General features: G+C 50.4%; 1 protein-coding gene across 10 annotated transcripts in view; it reads left to right on the top strand.

Annotated features, from left to right (window-relative positions):
• The window catches only part of RYR1 (ryanodine receptor 1), a 110,200-nt gene extending 88,320 nt beyond the window's left edge, over nucleotides 1-21,880 (top strand). For 9 of the 10 annotated variants that reach the window (XM_074314388.2, XM_074314387.2, XM_074314382.2 and 6 more), the window contains 17 exons: nucleotides 6,525-6,866; nucleotides 9,228-10,037; nucleotides 10,733-10,797; nucleotides 11,383-11,536; nucleotides 12,462-12,548; nucleotides 13,538-13,789; nucleotides 14,632-14,762; nucleotides 16,359-16,401; nucleotides 17,504-17,634; nucleotides 17,732-17,792; nucleotides 18,188-18,334; nucleotides 18,589-18,723; nucleotides 20,356-20,512; nucleotides 21,020-21,084; nucleotides 21,170-21,270; nucleotides 21,444-21,495; nucleotides 21,643-21,880. In XM_074314388.2, the coding sequence (XP_074170489.1) occupies nucleotides 6,525-6,866; nucleotides 9,228-10,037; nucleotides 10,733-10,797; nucleotides 11,383-11,536; nucleotides 12,462-12,548; nucleotides 13,538-13,789; nucleotides 14,632-14,762; nucleotides 16,359-16,401; nucleotides 17,504-17,634; nucleotides 17,732-17,792; nucleotides 18,188-18,334; nucleotides 18,589-18,723; nucleotides 20,356-20,512; nucleotides 21,020-21,084; nucleotides 21,170-21,270; nucleotides 21,444-21,495; nucleotides 21,643-21,738 (2,829 nt within the window). In that variant the 3' untranslated portion in view covers nucleotides 21,739-21,880. Of the gene's footprint in view, nucleotides 1-6,524; nucleotides 6,867-9,227; nucleotides 10,038-10,732; nucleotides 10,798-11,382; nucleotides 11,537-12,461; nucleotides 12,549-13,537; nucleotides 13,790-14,631; nucleotides 14,763-16,358; nucleotides 16,402-17,503; nucleotides 17,635-17,731; nucleotides 17,793-18,187; nucleotides 18,335-18,588; nucleotides 18,724-20,355; nucleotides 20,513-21,019; nucleotides 21,085-21,169; nucleotides 21,271-21,443; nucleotides 21,496-21,642 lie in introns of those variants that run through there. The other variant, XM_088800174.1, reaches the window with a different exon arrangement.
• Nucleotides 21,881-21,908: the final 28 nt, after the last annotated feature.

Genomic DNA, 21,908 nt, shown 5'->3' with positions numbered 1-21,908 from the left:
AAAGTTACAAACAATCTGCAACTTTAAAAATGCATTGGTTTTATTTTTGAAAAGATAATACATTCACATGATTTAAAAAGTAAAATATAACAAGGTATGAAGTGAGAAGTCTCATCCCCACCCCTTTCTTAACCTACTCTTTCCCCACTCCCACTGCTGTGAGTAAACATTAATTTCTTTTGTATCCTTCCATCATTTTTTCCCAGATACTGTCATTGTCCTCCTTTCTTACATAATAGGTAATGAACTACATACACTAGTCTATATCACTTAACAATATATTCTGGAGATACGGGGAGTGTCCTCATTAGTTTTTTACAGGAGCTCAGTATTCCACTGTATATAGTATACGTATATACTATATACATATATACTATATGTATGTATATATACTATATGTATACATATACACTATACTATATATATACCATATGTATATATACTATATATACCGTATATAGTATATATATACTATACTATATATACACTGTATGTGTATATATACTATCCATATGTATAGTATATATATACTATGTATCTATATGATAGGTAATATATGTATATAGTTTATTTGATTATTCCCAGCTGATGGACATGTGCTTTGTTCTCAGTCTTTTGCTATTACAATGCATGCTGTAGTCAGGGCTGCCGTGGATAGTTGTGCAAGTTGTGCACTGTACAAAGGAGCAGTTTATAGCACAGATATTGTAAATGTGTACTGCAGCTTTCTAGCAGATGGAAGTAAGTGTGCTGAGGAAGGCTCCCTATGGGCTACTAGCAATGCTGGCTACAACAGTTACCCTTATGTACATCCATCATTCTGTATGTGCAGTTATATCAAAGATAAACTTCCAAAAGTGGGATTGTTGGGTTGAAGGGTAAATGCACTTGTCTTTTGGACAGATTTTGCCTGCCATTTTTCCCTCTTGTTAGCAACATGTGAGAGTGCCTCTTTCCCCACAGCCTCACCACCAGACCACATTGTCAAATATTTGGATTTTTGCCAATCTGATAGGTGAAAAATAGTATTGCATTGCAGTTTTAATTCACATTTCTTCTGTTATGAGAGCAGTTAAATCATCTTTTCATGTTATTTAATACTACTTGTTCAGTGAAATGGCCATACCCTTGGCTTATTTTTCTATTGGGATGTTGGTATTTTTCTTCTTGATTTCTAGGAGCTCTTTATATATTAACTAATTATAACTTTGTTAGTGATAGAAGTTGCACCTACTTTTCCAAGTTCATCATTTGTCTTTTGATTTTGCTTATGGTGGCATATATTTTTTTTTTTTTTGGCCATGCAGGATACTTGATTTTTATGTAGAAAGTCATTTAAAATATTGAATTAATTTTTCATGAAATAGGTAATACATGAATACATTCCCCTTGTAAAGAAATTGAGAACTTACAGCTATGATGGAGGTCACCTACGGTCCCCACCCCCAATCCTGTTCTCCTCCCACCACTCCGCAGGCTGCCACTGTTAGCCACTTGGTGAACATCTCTCCAGTTATTTGTTTCTGCATTTATGTTCATGTGTAAATTTGCATTAAAAAATATAGCATTGTTTTGTAGTTTCCCAAGTCCTTTGTGGTTGACAGAGTTCTTGACAGTTTGCAAGGCGCATCTCCATTGATAAGGACTTTGCAGATTCCGAAACATCTTCCGTTTGGAAAGCCCTTTCTGATGGTTGCAAACACATTTCAGGCTACTAATTTATTCTTGGGCAGCACTATTTTGAGATTTTCTTTATGAATTTTTAATCTGAAAATATTTGTGTATGTATCTCTAAAGACTTACTTTTTAAAAAATCTTTGTCGAGATAGAATTCACATACCGTAAAATTCAGCCATTTAAAATGTACAATTCAGTGATTTTTTTTTGTATATTCACAGAATTGTGCAACCATCGCTACAATCTAATTTTAATCACCCCAAAAAAGAAACCCTGTGCCCTTTAGCGGTCACTTCCCATTTCCCCCACCCAAGCCCCTGGCACCCACTAATCTACTTTCTGTCTCTATAGATTTGCCTATTCTGGACACTTCCTATAAAAGGAATTGTATGATATATGTTCTTAAAAGGCTTTCCTTTTATTTAACAAGCCGCAAGGTCATTATCACTCCTAAGCAAAAACAAAATGAAAAATATCTGCAGTTATTTAAATCATTCCGTATATAGTCTGTGTTAAAGTTTCCAAATCTTATAAATATCACATACAATTTTTTGCAACTTCTTTGAACCAGGATCCAAACAAGGCCCACCCATTGCAATTTGTTGATATTTTTTTAATCCTCCTTTTATCTCCTACTTCTCCATCACTTTTCCTTTTCCTGATAGTTTATCTGCTGGAGGCTCAGGTTGTTGGTCCTGTAGAGCAGCGTTGCCCGATAGAAATATGATGTGAGCAACATGGATAATTTAAAATTTTCTAGTACCCGTGCTTTAGAAAGAATAAAAAGAAACACATGAAATTATTTTTAACCACGTTTTATTTAACCTAGTATATCTACAACGTTATTTCAACGTGTAATCAATTTAAAAATTATTAGGTATTTTACGTTCATTTTTTTTTAATTTAATTAAAAAAATTTTTTCCCCTTTTTCCGCCTCCGCCCCCCACTCCGGTTCAAGCTGTTGTTTCTCAGTGCAGTTGTATAGGACACAGCTCCCTGGCCCACGCTGATATTATGAACCTTGCGCTCCCCACCGCTGAGGCAGTCCCTCGGCTGCTCACAGCAGCTCTTGGCTGCTCACTCCAACCTCTAGCTGCTCGAGGCCGCCCAGCTCCAGGGAGAGCTGTTGTTCACAATCTTAGCTATAGAAGGCGCAGCTCACTGGCCCAGGTGGGATTCAAACCGGCGACCTCAAGCACGGTGCTTCCAACCACCTGAGCTACCGGGCTGGGCCGGCCCCTGTCCATTTTTTCATACTAAGTCTTCAAAATCCAGTATGCACGCATAGTTTACACTTTGAACACATCTCAGTTTGCCCCGGCCATGATTCATTTGCTCAGTAGCCACATGTGGCTTGTGGCTGTCATTACATAGTGCTGTCTTAGTTGTAGAGTTTCCCACAGTTTGGATCTGGCTGATACATCTTTGTGGTGTCACTCAACGTGTTCCTCTGCCCCCTGTGTTTCCTGTAAACTTGGACTTAGGTCAAAAAGCTCAATAGATTCAGGTGTGGAGTTTTTGTTTCTGGGGTGTTTTTTTTTTGTGTGTTTTTTTGTGTGTGAGCACCTTCTTTTGTGGTGCTGCCTCCATCCATCAGGAGGCACATCCTGTCACACTGTCTTTCGTTCTGTGATGTCAGTAGCCGTTTGTGTCAATGCCCAGATGCATTAGTTCATTCTATTGCAGAATGGCTATCTTCTCATTCCTAAATGCCTGACCATTTACCAAGCTTCATGTGGTTTCCCAGACTCTTCATTAATCTTTGTATTTGTACAGCATGCTTTTCTGTTTCTCTGTGGTTTAAAAGACAAGTTCAGGATTTAAAAAAAAAAAATTTGACCTTTTAATTTTCAAAAATTTTAACAGTTGTAAACTCTTCTCAGTTTTCAAGATGCTTAATTCATTTGACAAATATGTGTTGGGCACCTACTGTGTGCAGCAGTGAGCAAAACAGAGACCCCACCCTCAGAGCTGATGGCCCAGTGGGGAGGGGCAGATGAAAATAAACAAAATAATTTCAGATTATAATGTGTGGTCTGAAGAAAATTAGCAGGGCAGCATGCAAGAGAGCATGGGTGGAGTAAGCCCTGTAAACTGGGTGGTCGGGGAAGGTCCTCCTAGAAGAGGACACTGAAGCTAGGAGCTGAAAGTTACCATGTGAAGGTGCAGGGAGGTTGTGGCATCCCATGTGAAGGGGACAGCAAGTGTAAAGGCTGCAAGGTGGGAATAGAGGGATGCAAAGGAGGCCATGGGGCAGGAGAGGGCTGTTGTGGGGGAGAGAGGAAGAAATAAAGTCTGAGAGGTGAGGGGGACAGATGTGCAGGGACTTGTTGGCTTCAGGGAAGACTTTGACTTTGACTTTTAACCTGAATGAGATGGAGCCAAGGGAGGATTCTGAGTTGGAGTTGGGGGGTTGGGGATGTGGCCTGACTCAGATGTTTCCAGAGTCCCTCTAGCTATGTGTGTGGATAAAGGGAGAGCAGGGAGATCAGGAAGGAAGTTGCTGTGATGGTCCAATGGGAGACAATAGAGGGTAAAACCAGGTGGGAGTCATGGAGGGGGCAGAAATATAGGGGTCCTTGACCTGTTGAAAGCAGGGCTGACAGATTTGCTGATGGATAAGGTGTGGCTGGTGAGATAAGAGAGGAATAAAGGATGACTCAAAGATTTTAGCTTAAGCTGCTGGGTGGGTGGTGATGCTATTTCTGAGATGGGTAAGTCTGTGAGAGGAGAGGTTTTGAAATCAAGAGTTTAGTTTTGGCTATTTCCAGTTTGGGGTAGAGATTCACAAAGAGATGTCAGCAGGGCTTCAGCTGGAAGTGTCTGGATTCTGGAGAGCAGTCAGGGCTGGGATGTAGATTTAGCCATCATTGGTGTGGGATGGCATTCAGAGCCTTGCGTTTCAATGATATCTCCATGGAGAGTGTATATTTAAAGAAAGGGATATAAATTTCAGGTTTGGAGTCCCCTAATCTTTAGAGGTCTGGAAGAGAAGAAGACTTCAGCAAAGGAAACTGGTAACAGTTAGAGAAGAGAGTATTTCAAAAGAAGGGGGTGGACAAATGGACGATGACAAAGAGAGAGCAGCAAATCATAAGAGCAGAGGCCAGAACTGAGAATGGAGGGGACGGAATCCCAGGCCTCTGTGGGAGGGAGGGGAGGGTGCTTTTAAGAGAGGCAGTGTCACACTAGTAATTCGGTGAAGGGAGGAAAGAAGGTGAAGAGTTCCTGTGTGATTATGTCTCCACGCTCTGCGGTTTCTAGAGCCCTTCATGATTTGCAAAGCATGTTACTCATTTAGAAAGCATTTTGCAAAGTTCTTGGCTACAAAGCATTTTTTTGAGACAGAAAATTTCGCTTTTGTTCATACCCCAGAGCAGCATTTCTCAAACTGCATGTTGCAACCTACCTGTGGGTCATGAAATTTAGTTAAGTCATGACCAGCATCTTTAAAAATAAAACAGAACATTATAGAGTGTGTTGCATAGCAAAAGTCAGAATTGTGTTGTGAAAACTTTGTGTTGTTGTTTTTGTTTTTGTTTTGGTAAAATGTATTCTTACTGTGGGTATAGTCAAAACATTTGAAAACTGCCCTAGAGAGCCTCTTGCAAAAAGTGCATAGGAGATCAGCACCAGAATGTTCAATGAAACTGGAAACAACCTCCATGTGCATCATCAGGAGAATGAGGAGTGTTCTATTTATACAACGGGAATACTACACAGCAGTGAAAATGAATTCATTTGATCTATATATCAACAAGGATCGATCCTGAAAACACAGTTGAGTGAAAAAAGCAAGTTTAAAATTACATAATTATAATAGCAATTCTTTCAATAAAAAAATACACAAGATATTGGATCTATTTTTGTGTGTGTGAGAAAATGATGGGATAAAGGTTGTAGACGTATTGACTCACATTTGGAAGGATACACTAAGTGCAGAATAGTGGTTACCCTCTGGGAGGGTGGGGGAAATGGAGCAAAAGAAGGATACACAGAGGGCTCCAATCATACCTGTAATGTTTTAGTCCTTAAACATATAGTATTTGAAAAATATGTCATCGTGAGCATTTGTTAACTCTGGGTGATGGGCATGTTACTCTTTATTCCCAGGTGAAATTCAGAGGCCTCCACTGTGTCAAGTGTCAATATTTAGTTACTGGAAATGGTTGGGGGGAGGGCCTTGAGAAAGCGGCAGAAGTGGTGGCCTGTATCAGTCAGGGCCCTAGCCTTGAGGGGGCTGGCTTGGAGGAAAAAGTAGTTACCTAACTTGGAGATAGAAGGAGCTATGTGGACAGGGCTGCAGGACTCACCTTGGAGTGAGGGACACAGCCAGTACAAGGAGGAGGCCAGGGCCAGGGAGAAATGCCACACTCAATTCTCCTCCTGCTTCCTGACCCCAACTGGATGGTCCCCACCTACAGCCAGAGGGCTAAGAGAGCCTCTCGTCCAGACCATGGGTGCCATTAAGCAGGTGAAGGGGGGAGAGGGAGGAAGGATGGACAGTGGGCCTTCAGGGACATACCATGATGGCACATAGAGAGCACGGGATATCACCTCTTATCATTTACTAACAAAGTGCTGAATTTCATCAATTCACATCTTACCATCTCTGAAAATGGAATATATCTTACAGTGGGTGGCAGCTCAGCTTTGTGGAAATGAAGCATTTTAATGACTGGTGCAGCCTTGGTCATGCCAACCTGCTGAGTGTCAGGCTTTGGGTGCTGGTGATATGATTCTGGACTTTTCTGTCTTTACGAACAGTCCATAGTTGTTTTAAGAGGAGCATTGAGGCTCCCTAGGCCAACCCTCTGACCATCCCCTCACCCCTGCCCACCCCTAGGCCATGGACAGCCAGAAGCAGTTCACCGGTCCAGAAATCCAGTTTCTGCTTTCGTGCTCTGAAGCAGATGAGAATGAGATGATCAACTGTGAAGAGTTTGCCAACCGCTTCCAGGAGCCAGCTCGCGAAATCGGCTTCAACGTGGCAGTACTGCTGACCAATCTGTCGGAGCACGTGCCACACGACCCGCGCTTGCGCAACTTCCTAGAGCTGGCCGAGAGCATCCTCGAGTACTTCCGGCCCTACCTGGGCCGCATCGAGATCATGGGCGCCTCACGCCGCATTGAGCGCATTTACTTTGAGATCTCAGAGACGAATCGCACCCAGTGGGAGATGCCACAGGTCAGCGTGCATGCTCACCTTCCGGGGCTTCCGGGATGCTCCTCTCAGTCTTTGACCTCACATGGGGCTGTGCACGCTTTGCACATCTGCTCACCTTTGTACATGCAGCAGCATCAGTGTGCCCTCCCTGTGCCTGCTCACACACCATGCCTACCACTTGCATACTCACCCTGGGAGCCCATATGGTCCTGATGCAACCAAGCCCGTGCATATGGGAACCCACATGGTTATACACTCCTTGCTCACCTTCCCAGCAGCACCTGGTATGCCCTCTCTTGGCCCTGGCCTATCCATGCCCACTCTGCACATTCACCTTGGGGACCTGGGTGGGGGGGACTGTTGGCCCAGCCCTCACCAGTCACCGCGTGTGCCCCAGGTCCTAGCACACAATGCCCAATCCACTTATTCTGGGCCTACATGTAGGTGCACATCTCTTGCACACTCACTCGGATGTAGCCCTGGCATGCCATACGGTTGTCCACCCCTCACTCATTCACCTCCCACATGCCCTCAGTGTAACCCTGGCACACGTGATTACCCATGCACATTTGGACCACGCTCTTAAACTTGCCCACAAGAGCTCCTGCATGGCTTTGGTGGCCAGGCCTCCTTGGCCTGATGTGCCCTGTCTCAGCCCCTCCTATGCCCATCCCACAAATGTTTGAATACCCCTTACACTCACATGGCCCTGGTACACCCCCACCCACGTCACACACTTAGCTTGCGTGTGGTTCCCGTTGGCCACTTTCTCCCACTCCCACATGCCCCTCGCATATACTCAGCCCCCATTTCCCTGGTGGCCTCCTGCTCACACACATTGCAGGCCAAGCCTGCGTATCCCTTGCATGCTAAGACTGTGGACCCCTTGCACACCCCTTGAACTCACACTTCCCTTTTGTTCCTCAGCTGCTCCCAGGTACCTGCACACTCCTCCCACATGCTCTTGCACACTTCTTCCCACTTCACACTTGTAGCCCATGAGGCTTGTACTCCCATCACTTCAACAACTGGGCCCCTCGTGTCTCCTTCTCAGTGGGCACCTGGTTCATGTCCACCTGGGCTCATCTCCCGCATCGAGCCTTGTCCTTATGTTCTGGGCCCTCTTGCACTGACTCCCCGGTTCCCCTTGTACACTCATGCCTGCCTCACACGCACTGATTCTGTGAATGGTAGACCCCTCCCACACTAACACTGCCCCCCCATTTTGGCCCCCTGCCCTTGTGTGCCTGCCCCGTGTGCTCGTGTCCACAGTGCACACGGAGCCCCACATCGTGGCATACTTCCTAGTTCTCCCATGCTGCCACACCCTCCTCACACCGGCTTCTTCCCTGAGTCCCTGGCGCTCTCTCACAAAGCTTTTGCACATCAGCCCCCACACATATTCCACAGGAACCCTCAAGAGTTGGCACACTCACCTGTGTCCCGTGGGGCACCACTGCATACTTACCTCCCCAATCTGGCATAAAAGTGGTTGCACCATCCTTGCACCTGGGTATCTGTTGCATTCACTGCTGGCCCTTCACACTCCTGTCCATTCTGTGGGAGCTCTGCCCGCCCCTTTGCCTGTCACGTGCCCATGTGACACTCATTCCCTTAGTGTTGTTCCTTCAAACACTCACTGACTCTCGCTCACCCTTTCCCATTCCCACCTTCCTCTGCTGGTCAGGAGTCTACATGTTGGTGTAGACATGGAGTACTCCTGCAGCAGTCTAATAGACACTAGGTAGCATTTATTACGTGCCAGGCGCTGTTCCAACCCGTCAGCATCTATTAACGCATTTAACCCTCACACCAACCCTAAATATAGGTTCCCAATTTACAAAGGGGGAAACTGAAGCCCAGAGAGTCACGTCTAAATCACCCAGTTACTCAGTAGCAGAATCAGGATTTGAACCCAGGCAGGGTGGCTGTGTAACTGTTTTGCTCAGGCACTATGCTCTGTCTGTAAAAGAAGCTAAAATCCTATTCCAGAGCCAGCTTGTTGGGAATTCGAACCCCGAACCCCACATGTGCCACCTCTCAGCTGTGTCACCTGGGGCTAGTAGCTTTCTGGGCCTCCATTTCCTCATCTGTAAAATGGGGTTAGGAGCCCCTACGGTTTTTTTGGGGGAGGATTCAATGAGATAATATATGTAAGATGCCTGGTACAAGGCCCGGCCTTGTTGAAGTTCTCACGAGAGTACCTACTGCGAGCGCTATATATGTTTGCTATTAATAACGAAAATGACGAATTTTGCTTTAAATTATTAAAGTACAATTAATAAGCATGTATTTAATACTGCTATTAATAACAATGCGTTCGAGCGGAGGCTGCTCCAGTGACCCCTTGTCCCCCCACCTCGCCCCTCGCCGGCTCCTCAGGTGAAGGAGTCCAAGCGCCAGTTCATCTTCGACGTGGTGAACGAGGGCGGGGAGTCCGAGAAGATGGAACTCTTCGTGAGCTTCTGTGAGGACACCATCTTCGAGATGCAGATCGCCGCGCAGATCTCGGAGCCCGAGGGCGAGCCCGAGGAGGACGAAGACGACGGCGTGGCCGAGGCGGGCGCCGAAGGCGCGGAGGAGGGTCCGGAGGGGCCCGAGGGCGCGGAGGGGCCGGCGGCGGCGGGCGCGGCGGCGAGCGCGGCGGCGGCGTTGGCGCGGGCCCTGCGCGGGCTCAGCTACCGCGGCCTGCGGCGGCGCGTGCGGCGGCTACGGCGGCTGACGGCGCGCGAGGCGGCGACGGCTGCGGGCGCGCTGCTCTGGGCGGCCGTGGCGCACGTGGGAGCGGCGGGCGCGGGGGCGGCGGCCGGCGCGCTGCGCCTGCTCTGGGGCTCGCTATTCGGCGGCGGCCTCGTGGAGGGGGCCAAGAAGGTGACGGTCACCGAGCTGCTGGCTGGCATGCCCGACCCGACGGGAGACGAGGTGCGCGGCGAGCAGCCAGCCGGGCCCGGAGGCGACGCGGACGGCGAGGGTGAGGGCGAGGGCGCGGGCGACGCCGCCGAGGGCTCAGGCGACGAGGAGGCAGCGGCGCACGAGGCCGGCCCGGGAGGCGCTGACCGGGCGGTGGCCGTGTCCGACGGGGGCCTCTTCCGGTCCGAAGGGGTCCCGGGAGGACTTGGGGACATGGGTGATTCGACGTCGGTGGAGCCGCCTACGCCCGAGGGCTCCCCCATCATCAAGAGGAAGCTGGGGGTGAGAGTGCAGTCGGGGGCTTCGGGGTTTGGGAGAGATTGGGGGTAGAAGGGACGAGGGGGAAGAGAGACTGAGAAACAGGGACGCACAGAGGGAGAAACGGGAGAAAGCCTGAGAGGGACACTCAGAGACACAGAGACACAGACAGAGAAATGGACTCAGATGCAAACCTGGAAAGAGGCTTGGGGTTGGGGGGAAGGTGGTGTTTTTTGGAGAGACAAAGGAAAAGATACCTGGAGCCACAGAGAGTGAGAGAACCTCAGACCCACTTAGAGGAGAAACAGGAAGGACCAAGAACTAAACAGATCTGAGATAGGGTCCGAGACGCGGGAAAGACCCTCAGAGGTAGATGGTTGTGGGGAATTAGGTCGCCCACCTGACCAAGACAAGACCCCTATAGCATCGTCAGGCCCGTGGTGCCATGAGGTGCTGTTGTCAAGGGTATGGGAAGCTAGGGGGGAAGAGTTCCACTTGGAGTTGGCCTGATCCAGCACAGTGCTTGGGCAAGGTGCACCACCTCTCCGAGCCTCAGTTTCCCCTCTGTGAAGTGAGAGTTATAATCTCTCTTCCTTCTGGTGGGGGGAGAGTAAAACTCAGGTGGCCCAGGGGAAATGACTGGAAAGACACAAAGGAGCAGGGCAGCACTGAGTGGTGCTGGGATGGGGGCTCGGCCCTAATGCTCACCCTGCCGCCAGGTGGGTGGAGAGGAAGAGGAGCTGCCTCCAGAACCAGAGCCGGAGCCAGAGCCTGAGAAAGCCGAGTGAGTGGTCTTGGGGCCCAAGGGGCCCAGCCCCTATCACTGCTTCCCTCCTGGACTGGGAACCTCCTGAGGTTAGGGCCCAAGCCAGGAGGCTGTGTCTTCAGCATCACCCAGCCCAGGCCCAGAGGAGGGGCTCTGTGAAAGGGAGGAGAGAAATGAATGCTCCTTTCTTACCCCCAAGCCTTTGTAAGGCCGTCCCCTCCACCCAGAACACCTTCCCCATACTTCATCTCGTCTTCCTCATCTTCCCTGTTTTAGCTCGTAAGTCTCTTTCTCCAGGAAGCCTACCTTGACACCACCCTCCTAAGTTGAAGAGGTGTCTCTTCTGGGCTCCCATAACCCCCTGAGCTTCCCTCATGGCAGCCCTGACCAAACTGGGCTGCGACTGCCTGGTGATGGGTCTGTACCCCATTGCACTGGAACCCCATGAGGACAGGGCCTGAGTTTGTCTCATCACTATGTCTCCAGTACCATTGACACCTGGGCGAGGCATGGGGTGGGCCACCAGTGTATGGCTTTGAATGAATGAATGAACGAACGAACAAATTGCCCAGATACCTCCTCACTCTCTGTCCTGCCCTGCAGTGCCGAGAATGGGGAGAAGGAAGAAGTCCCCGAGGCCCCACCAGAGCCCCCCCAGAAGACAGCACCTCCTCCACCCCCTCCAAAGAAGGAGGAAGCCGGAGGCGCTGGCCTGGAATTCTGGGGAGAGCTGGAAGTGCAACGGGTGAAGTTCCTGGTGAGGACCCAGCAAGGGCACACTGAAACTGTCTTCACACCACCTCTTCTCCCCATCCTGTTCTTGAACTCACCTGTACCAGGCTGGGGAGAGAGCAGAGATTGTCCCCAGACAGAGCCAGGACCTAGGCACAGGGCAGCATTTTCAAGTAGTCCCCATATGGCTTCTCAGCCTCTCCTAGCTAATGATCCTTATTTGAACCTCCACACCTTTGCTCATCTGGGACCACCTGCCCAGGCTTCCCACCCCCATCCTCTATCCAGAGCTAAGTCCCATTGAGGCCAGAACTCTGTTCCTCCAACCATGGCCTGTTTCTTGGCTGTCGGCCTTTAGGTTGGAGCCACCACGCCAGCCCCAGCTACTCCTGTTGGGGGAACAACTCAGCCAGGTCAGGAAGAAGGGAGGGCAGGGTGCAGGGCTCTGCCTGTCCTGTCTGCTTTCCAGGCCCAGCCTGACACAAGGGGCTGAGGGAAACATTTTGGACGTAAGGTAGTTCAGTGAGGGTTCGGGTCAAGAATGAAGGATGAAGAGAAAGTAGAGTGAAAAAGAGGTAAAACAGACAGGGGAGCAGCAGAGTGGTTGGGAGCATGGACTCTGGAACTTGACTGCCTGGCTTCAAATCCCAGGTCTGCCACTTCTTGGTTATGTGCCCTTGAGCAAGACATCTCACTTCCCTGAGCCTTAGTTTCCTTATCTGTGAAGTGGGTGTTTCAGCAGTACCCACTTCATGGGTTGTGAGAATTAAACAAGTTCATGCAAATAAAGCTCGTACCCCAGGACTTGGTATACAGTAAGCACTCAATAGGAGGTTGTGGGACCAGATATTGAGGACCCAGGTGCTTGTATTGTGGGTGAATGATGGAATGGATTCTCCGGGGAAGAGGGTGGACTGTGAGCTCTCTCTGTCTTTCTCTCCTCATCTTAGAACTACCTCTCCCGGAACTTTTACACCCTGCGATTCCTTGCCCTCTTCTTGGCATTTGCCATCAACTTCATCTTGCTGTTTTATAAGGTGATGGTCATGAGAGTCCAGGAGGATCTGCTGTGAATGGGAGGCTTATCCCCTAACAGGTTCCCAGGGCCTCTGCAGTTTACCAGGGAGGAGGTGTTGGGCTCAGGGTTCCCAGCAGGGTTCAGGCTGGACACTTGGATCTTGGGACCCTCGTGGGGGTGCGTGGGGGTGTCTGGTCCATCTGGACAGATGCCTGAGTGCCTGCGGGAGTTAAAACAGGGAGCTGGTTCTGGGTTCCCTGCTCAGCTCTGCCACTTGCCAGCCCTGTGCCCCTGGGTGCAGGCCTTTCCCTTGCAACACCCACTGATTCAGTTAAGCCTTTTGGCTTTCATGTAAGCTAAAGAGAAACTTGTATGGAGAAGGAAATGGGCAACTCATGGAATGGAAGGAAAGGGCTAAGAATTAGGCCTCCTGAAGGACAAAGGGACCTTTGGGGTCTAGATAACAGGACAGAGAGGTGGTCTAGCAGAGTGATCAGAGCATGGCTTCTGTGAGATTGAATCCTGGCTCTACCACACACTGGCTGCGTGATGTGAGGGAAGGTGCTTAAACTCACGGTGCCTCAATTTTCTCATCTGTAAAATGGGATAATAACAGCTGTGAGGATTTATATGTGTAAAGCATTTAGAATAGTACCTGGCATACAAAAAGTGCTGTATAAATGTCAGCTGCTACTAATTTTAGTATTAGTGTTAATATTAGTGGTCAGTCTCTAAGGGGCTCAACTATCGGGATGATCAATTCTGTTTTCAGTCCTCCTGTCATTCAGTTCAATAGTCAAATTCCCAGGACAGAATATGATATGCTAGCTAGCATCTTGGGCCCACCCCTTGATCTTGATTGACAGTCCTGCCGAAACTGTATCTGACAGGGGCCATGTCCAACTTCAGAAATGGAGGCTGTTAGTTTTGTTAGTGGGTTCTGGATATGGCAGACCAGGTACCAGGACACCAGGGTCCCTGCCCTGACTGACCTCTGCCCCCCTTCAGGTCTCAGACTCTCCACCAGGGGAGGATGACATGGAAGGCTCAGCAGCTGGGGACCTGGCAGGAGCCGGGTCTGGCGGTGGCTCTGGCTGGGGCTCAGGGGTCGGTGAGGAAGCAGAGGGCGACGAGGATGAGAACATGGTGTACTACTTCCTGGAGGAGAGCACGGGCTACATGGAGCCTGCCTTGCGTTGCTTAAGCCTGCTGCATACACTGGTGGCCTTTCTCTGCATCATTGGCTACAACTGCCTCAAGGTGGGCCATGACCATGGTTCTGGGAAGGAGCTTGTGTGTTGGGGGTGGGGGTGCTGGGGCACTGGCTGAGAGGACCTGGGGCTGGTGCAGCGGGATCTCATACAGAGGTTGGGACAGAGGGGGCCTGGAATTGGAGTAAAGGCTAGGGGTTTCGGTACAGGATTGAAGATAACATTCAAACTGGGAGGTGATGCGGGTCATGGCTGAGGAGCCGGAGCCTGTGACTATGTTATTTCTGGATCAAGAGGCAAAACTTGTCATTGGGAATAGTATTTCCTGCATGTTGGTCAGTTGGTGAATTAAGATCTGTGGGAGTCTATGGGGTCTCAGACATAACGGGGGTACTAAGGTGGGGATGTGGATTCTGACATTAACTATGTCTGAGGTTTGTGGTGCCCCATTAGGAGTGTTATGAGAGTTGCAATTTGAATTCCGTAAGATCTGACTTTTAGGAAATCTTAATACTTCAGGTATTGGATGAAGAGAGTTCTTTTGGCTTAGAACTTTTGCATATGCTGTTCCCTCTGCCTGGAATGCTTTTCTCCACTTCCACCTCCTTTCACCTGCCTCTGTTTTGTTCATCCTTGAGCTCTGAATTCAGACCTCCCTCACTTGGGAAGCGCCAGGCTGCATCAGGCACCACTTCTGGGCTCTCCCATTTTTCTCCCATCTCAGCTCTGACTCCTCTGCCCATGCTTCTCTATCAGTATCCTAATGACTCTGGGAAGGCTCCTGTGATGTAGGGGCTCACCAAGGCTCCAGCGTGATCTCCCAGCTCCTGCTGAAGCTGTGCTCTCTTGAGGTGCCTGACGCCCACCCCTTTGCCTCTCTGCAAAATCTAGGTGCCCCTGGTGATCTTCAAGCGGGAGAAGGAGCTGGCCCGGAAGCTGGAGTTTGACGGCCTCTACATCACCGAGCAGCCTGAGGACGATGACGTAAAGGGGCAGTGGGACCGTCTGGTGCTCAACACGCCGTAAGGGCCCAACCCCCACCTCAGCGTGGGTGGGGGAAGCAGAGCTGTGTTTTCACTCCAGTTGGTCTGGGCCTCAAAAGACCGGGGTTCTGGTCACTGCCAGCCCTGACTCATTCTCCCCAAGCCTTGGTCTTCTTCTCTGTAACATAGACACATTTCCTGTGCATTAAGTTACCCCTGGGGGTGCTGGTGACACATGGAGATTCCTGGGCCCTGGCCTCGGAGATTCTGGTTCAAGTTGGAGACCAGGAACCTGTATTTTAAACCCTGTCTCCCTGTGGGATTCTCACCCAGGTGCCATGAGTGAGAAATGTGGTCATTTGGCGTTTAAACTGAGCCCAGACAAGGAATGAGGGTGTGTGAGGGCAATATGGTGGGAGTGGGGACCCCCGAAGTGCACTCCCAGCCCACTTCCCTTTTCCACCCAGATCAAGTCCTGTTTCACTTGTCCATACAAGGGGTCAGCATCGTAGAGGGGAGACATTTCTAGAATAAGAACACCAGGTCAGGTTTGAACCCTAGCTGGGAATTCTTGGTCAAGTCACAGCCTCTGTGCCTCAGTTGCCTCACTGTAAGTGGGGCTAAATAATAGCACCAACCTCACAAGGATCTTGTAACCATGAATGTCGTTTCTGGGGCACAGTAAGTCCAAGATAAAAGTGGGAAGTTATTTTATTATGGGGTCCTGCCTTAGAGGTGTTGTGAGGAGGGAGAGAAGTTACACCAAGCACACCCGACGCTCTCATTGTCACCATCAAAGGCACAGTTAACTCACATTCAAGTACACGTGCTTAACAAAAAGAGAGACATCTGTTTAAAATAGTGTCTGTCCAAGGTATTGGACTTCTAAATACCATTTCCCATGAAAAGGAACTAGACTCCTTGGAAGAGTGGCAGATTTCAGGGCTGGGGTGGGAAAGTGCAAGATGAGCCTGGATTATCCTGTTGTGTCAGAAAGCAAGGATATGCTTGATGAAAAATGGTGCCGTGCTGACAGGACCCAGGCGCCAGCTAGAGGGATGCCCACTGGGCAAGTCAGGGACAGTGTGAGCATCAATAAGAACAGGAAGTGCCATGAATTGAAATATATCAAATAGGTCGAAATCCATGGAGTCATGATAAATTTCCACTCTCCGCAACCCCCCAAAAAGAACACTCATTGGCCACCTTTGCAGGGTGCTAGGGCATCAACTCATCAACTGGAAAATGGTAAGTAAAAGGCCAGAGTCATCAAATTAAGACAGTGTGAGAAGGCACACCATTCCCCTGGAGCTGGAGCACGGCCAGGCTGCTGACTCAGGGTCCTCCCCACCCTTCACACGCAGGAGCCTCCCCACCTGAGTGCAGGTCTGTGTCTTTGCACATGCGGGCTCTGAATACAAGCCACCTGCCTCACCTCGGCTCCGTCAAAGATGGCAGTGGGGGTGATGGTTGACCTGGGGCAAACTTCGACAGGCCTGGGGTCTTTAAAGCCGGACCCCGAGTGAGAGTGTGAGGTCCCATGTAAGGAAAGCATTGGAATTTCAAACCACCCTGGCCTGACTGGTGGCTCCTATTCCCTCCTGTCCTGACATCTTGCTGTGTCTCTCCCGACAGGTCTTTCCCCAGCAACTACTGGGACAAGTTTGTCAAGCGGAAGGTAAGAGGACATGGATGGGGAGGTGGCAGGGCCTCCTGAGCTGGTCCCTTCCTGCCACCAGGCTATTCCAGCTCTGTCGAGGACTTGCTTTGTGTGCAACTTTGGGCAAGGAGCACCTCAGTTTACCCATCTGGAAATGGGCACGATAATCACCTCTCCCTCTCTGTAATGAGATGATACATGTAACGAGCATAGTATAGTGCCTGGCACAGAGTAAGTACTCAGTGAATACTAGCTTTGAGGGAGGAAGTGAGGCATACTCTTTTAAGCACACAGACTCTGGAGCCAGAGTGCCTGCTTTTCTACTCCTAGCTGTGTCAACCTTTCTGTGCCTCAGTTGCCCTCATATTCAAAGTAAGGTAATAATAGGGCCGACTCCACAGGGCTGTAAAGATTATATAACCTACTATGTGAGCAGTATCTGGCACATAGGAAAACACTAGATAAGTGTTACCGTCATTTATTCACTCAACAAATGTATGTCGAGCCCCTGCTGTGTGCCAAGAACTGTTTCAGGAACCTGGAATCCAGCAGGAAGCACAGCAGTGATTATGACCTTGAGTTGGAAAGACAGAGAATGAACATATCGATAGCAGTTCAGGTGGTGATAAGTGTGTTCGCCAAGAGAGGTTGCTTTTCGTTGTAAGGTGCTTGGGAAAGGGCAGGCTAATTAAAAAGAAGGTGAGGGAGTGAGCCAAGTGGAAATCTCGGGGAAGAATGTCCAGGGAACAGCCAGTACAAAGGCCCTGTGGCAGGAGTGTGCCTGCTGTATTTGAGGAGGTGGTCGGTGTCTGGAACAGAGGGAGTGAAGGTGTGAGTGGGAGGAGATAAGTTCTTAGATGATAGGGGACCCAATTATATACAATCCTTGCCTACCTACCTAATAAAAAACACTCGATTAATTTGGCTAATGAATCAGCTGGACCTTTATCACTTTTGGACCCTCCCCCTGAACATCTGAACAAAGCTTTGGCCCTTTCCTCCAGAAAAATGCACCCCCAACTTCTCCCACAAAGTTCAGAACGTCCTCAGAACCACCCATGCTGGCCATGGCTGTCCCGCCTCCAGCCATGTCTTCACAGCCCCACGCTGTCCTGCACAGGTTCTGGACAAGCATGGGGATATCTATGGACGGGAGCGGATCGCCGAACTGCTGGGCATGGATCTGGCCACGCTGGAGATCACAGCCCACAATGAGCGCAAGCCTGAGCCCCCGCCCGGGCTGCTTACCTGGTGAGCCGGGCAGACCCTGCACAGGCCTGGGGTAGGCAGGTGTGGCCAGGCTCTGACGCTCGGGCATCTGGCCATCCCTCTTCCCCCACCCGCACAGGCTCATGTCCATCGACATCAAGTACCAGATTTGGAAGTTCGGGGTCATCTTTACAGACAATGTGAGGAGGGTCCTGTAGGTGGGGAGGGACCTGCAGGAAAACGGCCCTAGGAGCACGGGGGGGCTCCACCCCCACGTATCCCGGGCCAGGGACTGAGTCCTAAGCCCCTATGCACCTCTGATCCTAGGGTTCCTTGTGACACTCCCGAGGCTCCTTTTTGCCCAGAGTGCTCTTGAATTTCCAGACTACATCCTCTGCGGAGTGTTCCCCACCTCTCCCCAGGATGGCTTCTCCCCCACAGTGCTCCCAATCCTTCAAGTCCTCCCCAGCAGAGATGGCACCCTGGCCTCCAGAGCATTCCCAACCTCTCGCCAGACCCCCTGGGTGGCCTGTGTCCCAGAGTGCTCCCCTCGAATTTCTACATGCTCCCTGACCCCCAACCCTGTGTCCCACAGTCTTTCCTGTACCTGGGCTGGTACATGGTGATGTCCCTCCTGGGACACTACAACAACTTCTTCTTTGCTGCCCACCTCCTGGACATCGCCATGGGGGTCAAGACTCTGCGCACCATCCTTTCCTCTGTTACCCACAATGGGAAACAGGTGGGCGAGGACCTGACGGAGAAGTGTGACCCTGGCAGGGATGAGCTTGGCAGTCTGAGTAGGGGTGGAGGAGAGTGAGGGCTGGGCTGCAGGGGTGAGGAGGGGCAAGTCTAGGCCACCGAGCCAGGGTGGGTGTGGGTAGTGAGACTCTGGGGGGGAGCCACGTGGGCTGAACCCAGGTAAGGGCCAGGAAGGCTGGGCATGGGGGAGGAGCCAGCCGAGCCGCGGTGCTGACCTGCCCCTGCCACCCCCAGCTGATGATGACTGTCGGCCTCCTGGCAGTGGTGGTCTACCTGTACACCGTGGTGGCCTTCAACTTCTTCCGCAAGTTCTACAACAAGAGCGAGGATGAGGATGAGCCTGACATGAAGTGTGATGACATGATGACGGTGAGCCCCTCCCCCAGTGCTCTGGGGCCAGTGACTACCCATCCCTGACCCTTAGTTTTCTCATCTGTAAAGGGGGTTAATAATAGTACCTGCCTCGTAAACTTAACTGTGAAGTTTCAGTGAGCCGATACTTGTGAGGTACTTTGAACAGTACCAGGCACATAATCAGTGCTCAGTAAATACCAGCTTCTGATGTACTGTTATCTGAGCCTTTAAAGCTATTATTATTGGAAAGGCTTTCAGGCAAAGTGCCTGTGCCTTGTGGTTTAGGACAGGTTTCTCAACCTCCCCATGCTCTGGTGCCCGCCCCCCCCCCCCCGTCAAATGGGTGTATAGTAACAATACCTACAACCTAGGGTTGCTTTTAGGACTCAGAGGTCCTCCCTGACCATCTAAGACTTAAAAGTCTGAGAATAGTGCCTGGTGTGTTAAGGATTACACAGATGTTAGCTACTGTCCTGATCTAGAATTAAAAGTGTCCCCCAGAGTACCAGCATGCCGCACAAGCTTGCATTTTCTCTTCTAATGGTGGTCATAACCCAAATTGACTTTAACCTACCAGAGGCATGGACCACAGTTAAAAGACTCATGTGAGGCCTTTATCTGAGAAGATGGTCTGTCATCTGGCGCTGTGCCCTCAGGTCACAGTCCAGCTCCTCAGCCTGATATTTGAGACCCCACCAGACCTGGTCTTGCCACTCCTAGCCTTGTTCCCATCATAGCCACTGGCCTGAGCTCTTACTCAACACAACTGGGTTCTCTCACTTCCTGGGGACACAGAAAGAACAAGTGTGCAGTCTCTCTCAAGGGCCAGGCAGACTGTGTCCCCCACTCTGCTCAGAATTTCTCGTGGCTCCCTAGAGCCATGTGGATGAAACCGAATCCCCTCACCATGGCTTACAAAGCCAAGGAGAACCTAGCCTTGCCTGAGTCTTACCACAGTGTTTCTTGCTTTTTTGCACTCTGGCTTTCTGGTCCCCTTTCACTTCCCCTAAGGCCATGTATTTCCTCCCAACTCAAGCCCTTTGCTTCTGACATTCTTCTGCTTCCCACCCTGGCCCTACATGCACACACACCCCTTTACTTGACCCCTCACCTTTCAACTTAAATGCTGCCTCTTACAAGAAGCCCTCTGTGACCATTGGCTGGACCTCATCTCTCTTCCTGCTCTTTCTCACAGGAGCTCTATTTTGTAGCTTCGCTGAACCTCTTTCAGTTCCCCACAGGAGCAAAATATATTTTTTCCTCCCCACTGGTGGCGTAGCACATGCGGCTTTCTCTGTCTGGAACAGTCTCTCCCACCTAACACCGCCTTCAAGTTCCAGCTCACACATGTCCTCTCTTCCAGGAAGCCTTGCCTGATCACCCAGGCTCAGGCTTTCAGAGCTTCAGAACTGCCTGTGCTTCCTCCATCTCAGCCCGAACACACTGTTCCTCACTCATCCCAGCCCTGACCCTATCACAGCTCTGTCACTATCTGATGCCATGTTTGTGAGCCCTGTGAGGGCAGGACCCAGGGTTGTCTCGGTTATCGCTGTGTCTCCTGCCCCCTAGCCCAGGGCCCGGTAAGTACGTGGTGAATGTCGAATGATCTCATGTGTGACCAATATGCTTCTCACCCTCCACCCACAGTGTTACCTGTTTCACATGTACGTGGGTGTCCGAGCTGGTGGGGGCATCGGGGACGAGATTGAGGACCCAGCAGGGGATGAATACGAGCTGTACCGGGTGGTGTTCGACATCACCTTCTTCTTCTTTGTCATCGTCATCCTGCTGGCCATCATCCAGGGTCAGTGCCGGTCGGGGTTGTGGGAGTGTCAGTGCCCAGAGGCAGACTAGCTCCTTTAGGAGTACAGGCCCAAGGGGAGGTGGCTGGTTAGAGCAGTTGGTTAGAGCGTGGTGCTGGTAGTACCAACGCTGCCGGTTCGATCCCCACATGGGCCACTGTGAGCTGCGCCCTCCTATAGAAATAAATACAGGTCCCGGATCCAGTGCGCCTGGATCCATACCCCAGCTCCTCTCCCTGCTGTAAGACTTTGGGCAAGTCACCTCTCTGGGCCTCAGTTTCTCCATCTGTGCAATGGGGATATTAATGATACTAACCTCAAAGAGTTGTGAGAATTAAGTCAATTCATAGGTGTTAAGTGTCTGGCTCATATTAAGTGCTCAGTGAACACTAGGTATTAGTATTTTTAGGAAGCAGGGTGAGATTAGGGATGGGGGGATGGGAGGCTCAAAGGTAGGTAGCCAGAACTGGGTCAGAGATTGGGCCCTGACTTGTACCCTGCCACTCCAGGTCTGATCATTGATGCTTTTGGCGAACTCCGAGACCAACAAGAGCAAGTAAAGGAAGATATGGAGGTAGGTCAAGTCTGGGGCCAACCCAGAGGGATTATGGGACCCTGGGGGGCAACTGAGCAACTCTGATATCTCCTGCCCCCCACAGACCAAGTGCTTCATCTGCGGCATCGGCAGCGATTACTTCGATACCACACCGCATGGGTTCGAGACCCACACGCTAGAGGAGCACAACCTGGCCAATTACATGTGAGTGTGGCCCTGCTGGCCAATCAGGAGGATGGGGCATGGCCATCAACAGCGGGTGGGGGGCTACTGGGCCTTGACCAGTTAGGGAAGGGGGTGTGGTTCTAGGTGTGGATTCCCAGCCAGCCAATCAGGAGAAGGTCCTGACCTGTATACCGCTGCCCTCCCCTCCCCAGGTTTTTCCTGATGTACCTGATAAACAAGGACGAGACAGAACATACGGGTCAGGTAAGGGGGTATTAATGGGAGGATAATGGGCAGGGACATGGAGAATTGTAGTATAAGGTCAATCAGCAGGTGGCAGTAAAAAGCTCATGTCAATGTCAAGCATTTGAAGCTGTGACCAACACTCCTATTCCCATACCCCAACCTTAGGAGTCTTATGTCTGGAAGATGTACCAAGAGAGATGCTGGGACTTCTTCCCAGCTGGTGACTGTTTCCGCAAGCAGTACGAGGACCAGCTTAGCTGAGTCACCCCCAGCTGGCCCTGCACCCCCACCACAAGTGCCTTATTCTCACAGCAAACCCCTTAGCCCCCAGAGCCCTCCCCACAAGGCGCCAAGCGGAGAGTGACCATGTACTGGAGAAATAAAATCTGTGCTACACCCCTAACATCAGTGTGTTGGATTGTTGACATTTG

This window comes from Rhinolophus sinicus, chromosome 8 (assembly GCF_057876585.1).
Source record: "Rhinolophus sinicus isolate RSI-liver-muscle chromosome 8, RSI-T2T, whole genome shotgun sequence".
NCBI classification, from domain to species: Eukaryota; Metazoa; Chordata; class Mammalia; order Chiroptera; family Rhinolophidae; genus Rhinolophus; species Rhinolophus sinicus.
Note: the sequence above shows the minus strand (reverse complement) of the source record. Positions and strands in the feature narration are given on the sequence as shown.